Below are 8,355 nucleotides of genomic sequence, written 5' to 3'. Positions count from 1 at the left end.
GTGTCTGTGTTTAGGTAAGGTGTTCTCGGTGTGCACATACAATATGCACGTGCCTATAGACAAGTTGTGTACGAAGTATTATGCATGACACCAGACAACATGAGTTAATAAAAATAAAAATAATGTTCAAATAATCTTTGAAGCCTTCCAGCAAACACGGACGTGTGTGTTCCTGTTCCCCTATTATAAAAAGCTACTTGTTGATTATAAATATTTTTAACACAACCGTTTATTAACATGTTTATTAGGATGTTGCTGCAAGATTTGAAATTCTTAACGGGAGATATTAACAGGATTGTTTAATGGCAACATCAACCTTCATTGTCTAAAAAATCGTGTGGGAAAAGCAACCCTGACTCTGCACTTCTAGCCTGTCCAATCACTGTTCACATTGTTTTACCGGGAGGAAAAGTAGGCTGCCCTTTAACAGGGATTTCTCGGTTTAGCATGACTCCGCTAATTTCGAGTTTGAGGGTTATGTAGCCAACATTAAAAAAAATAAAAAACATAAATTGCCTGCACAAATACATAATATATAAACAGGGCTACAACCTGCTTTTCAGCTCATTCACCAAAAATTATTTCACACACACACACACACACACACACACACATACACACACACACACACACACACACACACTGTAAAGGGAAAGGTATAAAACATTGGAAATGCCGAGGAAGTAATAAAGGTATAGACAGACAAATGAATATATGCCTACGCAGTATGAACAACTATTGTAGGATAAGTAGGTCTAGGTCAGTCTACAGTCAGCCAGCGAGGAAAAAAATCATATGGACAAAAAGCTAGAGCCAACAAAAGCAGATGAGTTGAGCTTTGGTCAGAGCAGCTGGCTAAACGTGGAAAAGCAGCTCTCCAAGTGTAAAAAGCAAATGTGTTTGTTTAAGCTGCGTTAACGCACATCAACCCGTCTAAAATACCCGGAGTGCGGAGTCATTTTCCCTGCACAATCGATTGCATAGGACTACTATTGCATACATTCAGATGTGTACCGAAAGGGAATAGCACAATACATCCCAGTCTTATCATGACACTTTGCAGGCACAGGCTACCTATTCTGGTTGTACCCGCACTACATGAATTGGGTATTTTTATCAGCTCTTTTTGCAGCTTTTGAAATAAAAACTTTTTATAACTGCATTATTTACTCTAACAGCGGAGTCTGTTTGTACAATTTTAAACTACTGTGATGGTGGGTGTATGAGGGGGTGGGGATGGAATATCCATTTTTATTGCATCACCTGTCAACGGCGTCCAATGGGCGTCGACTCCGAGGGGCATTAATTGATGAAGGTGTCTCCAGACTGGCGCACCTCCCCTCTCTGTCATTTTATTTGTGGCTCAACCAGCAGCCAGAATAGCAGCTGCATTTTAGCTCTTTTCTGTTTCTCTCTGACTCTCTCTCTTTCTCCCTCCCCTCCAACCTCACTATTCCCTCCCTCCCTCTCTCTCTCTCTCTCTCTCTCTCTCTCTCTTACTCTCTCTCTTCTCACTATTTTATCCGTGTGGCTGAGGCAGTGGTGTACACCTACCCCTCGTCCTGCTGCCGACCAGAGGGGAGTGGAGCCGGCAGAGGCAGGTAGCAGCAGCCCCGGCTTGGTGGACGCATCCGTCGCATTCCTCCACCATGCCGGACCGGGGCAAGAGGCGACAAGTGGATGCTGTCAGATCATTCACTCTATTAGCCACCGGCAGCTCCATTTAAGTCCGCATGTCAAAGTTTGCATGTTCATGACGCAGCAGCAGTGTGGATGGATTAAAGGTATGAGCAGGATGCCTTGAGCTCCCCCCCCCTCCCTCCCCCCATGCCATTTATTGGTAAATCCATAATATACTGAGAGTGACTACATGGATTAATACATCGGAGCGGAAACATAAAAATGGGAGACCTGGAGTGTGGCTTTGAAGAAATGCAAGGGGTGAGATTGGGATACCTGCTCATCAAAGGCAAGCAAATGTTTGCTTTGTCTCAGGTCTTCACCGACCTGCTGAAGAACATCCCCCGGACCACGGTGCACAAGCGCATGGACCACCTGAACGTGAAAAAGCATCACTGCGACCTGGAGGAGCTGCGGAAGCTTAAAGCAATAAACTCTATAGCTTTCCATGCCGCTAAATGCACCCTCATATCGCGGGAGGACGTGGAGGCTCTGTATTTCTCCTGCAAGACGGAGCGGGTGTTAAAGTCCAACAAAAGGAAAGCGAAAGCAATGTGTTCCCCCGGGGATGAGGAAGCATCCCCGGGGCTCCTCCATGCGGACGCCGAACTGTGGAAGGAAAAAGTTTGGTTTAGTTTGCACGGTGTCCCGGAGACTCTCACACTTCACAACAAAACAGGCAGGAAGAGAGAGCTGACTCCTTGCCTTACCGACTCCAAACTACCTCAATTTTACCACAAAACCAACGGACGGGAGCACCGTTCCGTGACTAAGCCCAGTCACAAACACTTTAAAAACTATGAAACCGCTAAAATAGCAGGGAATCGTGTTACTTTGAGCCAAAGGCACTCGTTTTTCAGGAGCGCGGTGAGCCGGCAGCCGGCGGGGCTTCAGTCCGCCATAGCTGCTCAGTCCAGGCTCTCGCGCTCAGCCGGCGACCTACTTCACAAAAGGAAGAGGAGGCGCGAGGGGGGCGGCGGCGGCAGGGACAGCGCGAGGCACTCGTGGAGCAGGAGCAGACACGCGCACCACCACATCCCGCCGGTGCTGCTCGTACAACCCAAATCACCCGGCGGTCACGGGACTTCTTTTGGTGCTTTTCACATCGGTCCGGATTTCTATCTTGACCCCAGACCTCACCATCACCACCACCACCAGCATCACCATCATCATCACCACCACCACCACGAGCCGAGTTTCCCGGAGAGTTACAGCAGCGACACCGAGTCCAGCACCTACTCCGACCGGGCGTACCCAGACTCGGACTTTGGGTCTGGCCTCTCCACCTCCAGCAACTCCGGGAGCTCCGAGGAGGAAGAGGAGGGCGAGGACGAAGATGACACGCAGTCAGAGAGTTCAGATGTCAGCTCAGACGAGGAGGAAAGCTCCTCTCAGTCCGACTCGAGCTCTGTTTCAAGCCGTGTTTCGGTCCAGAGCATCAGGTTCAGACGGGCCCGGGTCGGTTCTCTCGCCAAATCTCTCAACACTAGTAAAGCACCTTTGGTCCTGCAGCCCACGTTTCACTACAACAACCAGTATCAACTTGAGAAACAGCACAGGACACTGGGCCATGTTGCCGCTTCACAGCCAGGGGACAGACAGGAGAAACGTCAGAAATGTGAATTTATATGCAGTGAAACTAAAAAGGACTTTGGACCCTTACAGCCACCAAAATTTAACTCAACTGTCATGGGGGAGAGCTTTTTCACTGAGTCGAAAAGGGGGAAAGCGTTTGAGGCTGATCCAAACAGGGCTGGCCGTGTGGTCGAGCAGGCCCCTTATTCACCGGGACCCGACCGGAAAAAGGCCTTTCACCCCTCACGCAGGACACCGGGGCATCCCACCAAGTGCCCCCCGGCGCTGAGCGCTCAGTGTGACCAGGACAAAGAAGCCAAGCTCCCCAAATGTACCGACAAAAGGGAGGCGAAAGCCAGCAGCCTAAAACCGCCCACTCCACTGAAAAAAATAAAGATCGAGCCAGAGGAGCTCTGTGTGACCGCAGCCCCCCACTCGGACAGCGGCAGGACAACCAGGACGCCACCCTTCAACCTCCACAATGTGAAAGTTAAAGTGGAAGAAAGCTGTGATGAATATGAATACCAGAGCCAGGCCACTGTAGTCAAATGTAAAGAAGATAAGACAGAGAGCAGCAATGGGCAATATCCCATCAAACACGGGGATCTTTTCAACAGCGGGATTAAAGCCACAGAGAAGAGCCCTGATGTGCCCCCCAGGTCCCCGTCTGGTCCTCAGGAATACAGGAGCACCCAGAACAGCCCATGTATGGAGGAGTGGGAGCACAGTAACAAAACCTGCAGGGTTCCGGTACTGGGGAGAAAAAAAACCCGAGTTTCCAGGACGCAAACAAAACAAAACGTGCCCAGGGTCAACAAGACTGCCTCTTCTTCTTCTTCGTCTTCTTCGTCTTCTTCTCGCCCCTCGGGCTGCGAGGAAGTATCCACGGTGGATTTACCGAGCAGACGCAAACGCAGCACCGTAGCATCGCCTACAAAAATGCCTTTCAACCTGATGGCAAATTTCCCATCCCTGCCTTCTCTGGTTGTTGGCAGCGACGGGGATTTGTGCCCTGCTTACTCCCTGAACTCGCTGAGGGGCCCCGGGCCTCCCCCTCCGTCCCACCCCGTGTGGAGGTGGCAGCCAGGCGGCCAGATTCTCCCTCCCCCACACGCTCAGAGAACTAGGAAATGCTGAGCTGTTTTATAAGCAAGAAAAAACAAAAGCCCCCACCTTGTCCATTTCCAACCTAATCGTAGTCTTAAAGCGAGCTGGCCAAATTGCACGCAACTTAATCGGCGTTTATTATTATTTTCTGTGAATGGGTTTGCATTCCGCTTTGTTTTGAAGTTTGAAAGAGGAAACCCCATAAGATCCCCCTCTTGTAGCCTCCGAAAACGCCCACAGAATTGTGAGACACCGCTCGTGGATTTATATGCTTAAAAACTTTGAAATAAGCTATCAATCCTAAGCAATAGGCCGATGTAAGGTTCTCGTTATTGTGTTTACTTGACTTTTTTGTTGTTGATTATTTTGTCTTCGCTTTTCTATGCTGACCTGTTGGATTGTATGGTGCAGTGTTTCAGTGGGCTGTGCTTTGTCTGAAAGAGGAAGGGGGTTAAAAAAGAATTGTCAGGATTCATTGAGAAGAGCCTACTCTTAAGCTGGGACTGATAGCAAGATTGACTTGGTAAATAAAAGAAAATCAGGGTTTCCCATTCTGTGCCACCTGGTATATTTTATATATCAAAGCTGTGTTTTCTTTCAATGGTCCAAGTGTTCAATTTTAGAAAATTATTAAAAAATTGGTTTATTAATGTAGCCTATATCTGTATACATGCTCACAGTTCAGCCTTTATTAGAATTGACAGGAGTGATTTTCTGGGGGTCGTGGGTTTTTTTCTAGAGTGTTTTTGATACAGTTTCAAGTCTTGTTTTTATTTCTGAGGAGTATTTCCTGGTTTGCAAATGTGGGATTGTGCACAGACGCAGGCCCAGACACAACAAAGGCCTTATGTACAGACAATCAAAAAGAATAAGGCTCAGAGAGCTTCATAACACGTCATGTCCCACGATAGACTCGAGTTATGTCCCTCCTGGTTCACTTGGCCACCGATTTCTCCTGCAGACCATGTCTGTGCCAAGGGCAGTCTGGATCTGCGTTTAGAGCACGAACATAAGTTAAAAAAAAAAGTAAAAGATAGACATAATAACAATGTCCAAGATTGGCTGTGGGTGGTATGAGGTTCAGGAGTCACAGTGGGGAAAACAGCGAGGAACACCTCCCAGCTACTCTGGCCACTCAGAAACAATGCGACAAAGCCCAAGCGATAGATAGGCTTAAATGCATCCCACTTTGATACTGTTGGGGGTCTTGTTTCAGCTGTAGGGTTGTAGCCTGTGAAATGATGTCTGAGCTATGCTGATTGCAAAAAAAAAAAAAAACGACATTTGGTTGTAGACACAAAGGCCAAACTCATTTGACTGCTATCTGAATATTTAGGACTCACCCATATGAGTTCCTAACCATGCCATGGTGGTTTTCTGATTTTCTATAATTTAATAATACGCTAATTTCCCTGAAGGTACTGCTGTTCATGATCCTATTTTTAGATGAAGTCAATTGTCTCGATCTGTGCTGGAAATAATCTCCAATTAGTTCCTATTATTGGACAACCAAAATAGTTTTTAAGATATTGCTTTCTTTATTTGTTAAGGAGCCTCCATCACCATCCCATTATCTTTTAATGTAGCCTTTGAATGTGGCCGCCCAGTGAATGTAGTACCCCAGACCTGTTTCATTTAGGCCTACTCCCGAAATTCAGCAATAGACTTCAGTGTACACACCTTTAAGCAAAAGTAAATAAACCTACATGTGGGTATTTTTAAGTAAATGCGTAGAAGTTGTTAATGGCAGCGCAGGACGCTCTCTACTAATTGGCAGGCTTTTCTGTCTGCGACAAAGAGAGGCCCGTCTTATAGCGAGCCAGATGACAACAAACCCAAAGCCCGTGAATGATGTCAGACCCTCACAAGCACAGTAAAGGGTGCATTCATTCAGATGATTGTAGAAACCATTTAATGGGCGATTGTAAAAAGAGTAAGAAATGTACAAAAAGTGAGTTTCACTCCGCTTAAACTAGTGTGGATACATATGGTAGATCGCCACTCCACGGCCATGACGCCCCAAACTCACCGTGGGCCTTATTTCTGAGGCTGGAGCGACAATTCAAACTTGAACTCATATTCTCAGCCTGTAAACCGGCTATTTTTGCAGCCGTGACACAAGCTGGTATATGAGCAGGCCAGCAGTAAAACGGAGGGGGTTGCACAGGGTTGAGAGGGGGAGTTGCTGCAAGAGCGAAGCTTTCAACCTTTAATCCGCATAGGCTGCACGGCACAGGAAGAAGAGGAATAGCTTGCGCCCAAAGCGGGTTTGCCCCCCTGACGCACCAGCCTATTCTCACGCAGGACTCACAATGCACGGCTGAGGGACAGAGATGGTGGTAATGGCCTGTTGGGAGGGTCTTTCCACCGTTAAGACAAATAGCTCTCTGACAGTGACGCTATCAATGTAAACAATTGCATCGTGCAGCAGCTAGAGGCTGCGTGCACTCTCTCCCCCCTCCCCCTCCCCCCTTCCTCCTCCTCTTCCCTTACTTCCCTGCCCTCCTCATTCACTCATTCACTTCTCTTTTTTAATACAATACTTGAGGTCAGGTTTTTGACATGGAATTTGAAGTCACTGGTTGTTTATATGAAACTGAATATTTATTTTTGTGATTTTTTTTCTTTTCTTTTTCTGGGGTATCTTGTACATTGATCTTGTTGTTGTGAATATATATAGAACAACTGCACTCGAAATGGAAACTTGAACGGTGGATTTCTGAAGCACTTTCCCTTTCTTTATTAATTATGAAGCATTCATTAAACGCGACTGAGTGTAATTATTAGACTCTTTCTCTTTCTTTTGAGTTGCACAATTATTATTTTTTGGAGAGGGGTTAACCGATTTAATGATGGAGAAATGGGCCTGGGATTTGCATTAGGACAAGGTTATGATGACAAAGAAGTAAAGTGATTTTTTTCAATTGGGGTTTCCCTTTTCTTTTTTAATCTTATATTGGGTAACACGTCTGCTTTTCATCATGGATATATGTTGCACTACTTTTCCATTAAATGTCCTCAACCTTTCAATTTATTCTGTAACACTAGGAATTTTATAAATGTTTAAAGGCGTTTAGGGAAATTAGACATAAATGTTTTCAATTAAATTACACACAGGGTTTTGTCCTGAGGCCAAAAGGTTTCAGATAAAAAAGGGAATAGACCCCAAATAGATCTACACTAGTGCTGATCCACACTGTGGGCAGTTCAAACTAACAATAGAAGCAATGATGACTGATGGTAAACACCCCTCAAACATGGCTGCATCTTCAGTTTGGTTGAACTCTTCTAGCAGAGAGGGAATCCCTTCCCCGGTGTATTTCAGGGGTGTGTGGCGGAAGAAGTGGTAGGCCTGCGGAGCCTGCAATAATTACAAGAGGCAAACCGCAGACATTTACGCAGCATTTCCAACCACTGCACATGAGGTGGTGCAAGCCTACTCCCTTTAATACATGATGAAGCAGAGAGAAACTCCAAAAGGCTGGCCTGAACAAGACTCCTGCAGGGAAGCTGAACGTGTGTGTGTGTGTGTGTGTGTGTGTGTGTGTGTGTGTGTTGTGTTGTGTGGTGTGTGTGTGTGTGTGTGGGTGTGTGTGTGTGTGTGGGTGTGTGTGTGTGTGTGTGTGTGTGTGGTGCTGCGCGCGCGCGCGCGTAACTCCTAAAACAAACAATATTGTAGCTTGCATGCATTTGCAGGAAGCTTGTGCGCAGAGATGGCCAACGTGTGAACATCTTCCCTTCGACAAACAGGCCTATACTTATTTAAATAGTAGTCCTGCAGCAACTATATAGCGTCAATAGCCACATCTAGAGTATACCATAGTGGATAAAATACAATAAAAGGAACTAATAATTCACAACCATAGGTACTTGTGTTGACGCACAGGAATACAGCTTAAGCCGCCCGAAGGCTGTTCACAATATTGTGTATGCGCAGGACCATGCAACTTTTCTAAGAAGCTTGTGCTCTTCGATCAATCTGAGCCCCGAGGT

At 46.4% G+C, this 8,355-nt stretch overlaps 1 protein-coding gene across 1 annotated transcript; it reads left to right on the top strand.

Annotated features, from left to right (window-relative positions):
* Positions 1–1,867: 1,867 nt before the first annotated feature.
* On the top strand, positions 1,868–7,142 carry skida1 (SKI/DACH domain containing 1). The gene has a single exon (XM_032503554.1). It carries the CDS (start codon positions 1,903–1,905, stop codon positions 4,390–4,392), a length of 2,490 nt encoding a protein of 829 aa, XP_032359445.1. The 5' UTR covers positions 1,868–1,902; the 3' UTR covers positions 4,393–7,142.
* The last annotated feature ends 1,213 nt before the right edge of the window (positions 7,143–8,355 follow it).

This window comes from Etheostoma spectabile, chromosome 22 (assembly GCF_008692095.1).
Source record: "Etheostoma spectabile isolate EspeVRDwgs_2016 chromosome 22, UIUC_Espe_1.0, whole genome shotgun sequence".
NCBI classification, from domain to species: Eukaryota; Metazoa; Chordata; class Actinopteri; order Perciformes; family Percidae; genus Etheostoma; species Etheostoma spectabile.
Note: the sequence above shows the minus strand (reverse complement) of the source record. Positions and strands in the feature narration are given on the sequence as shown.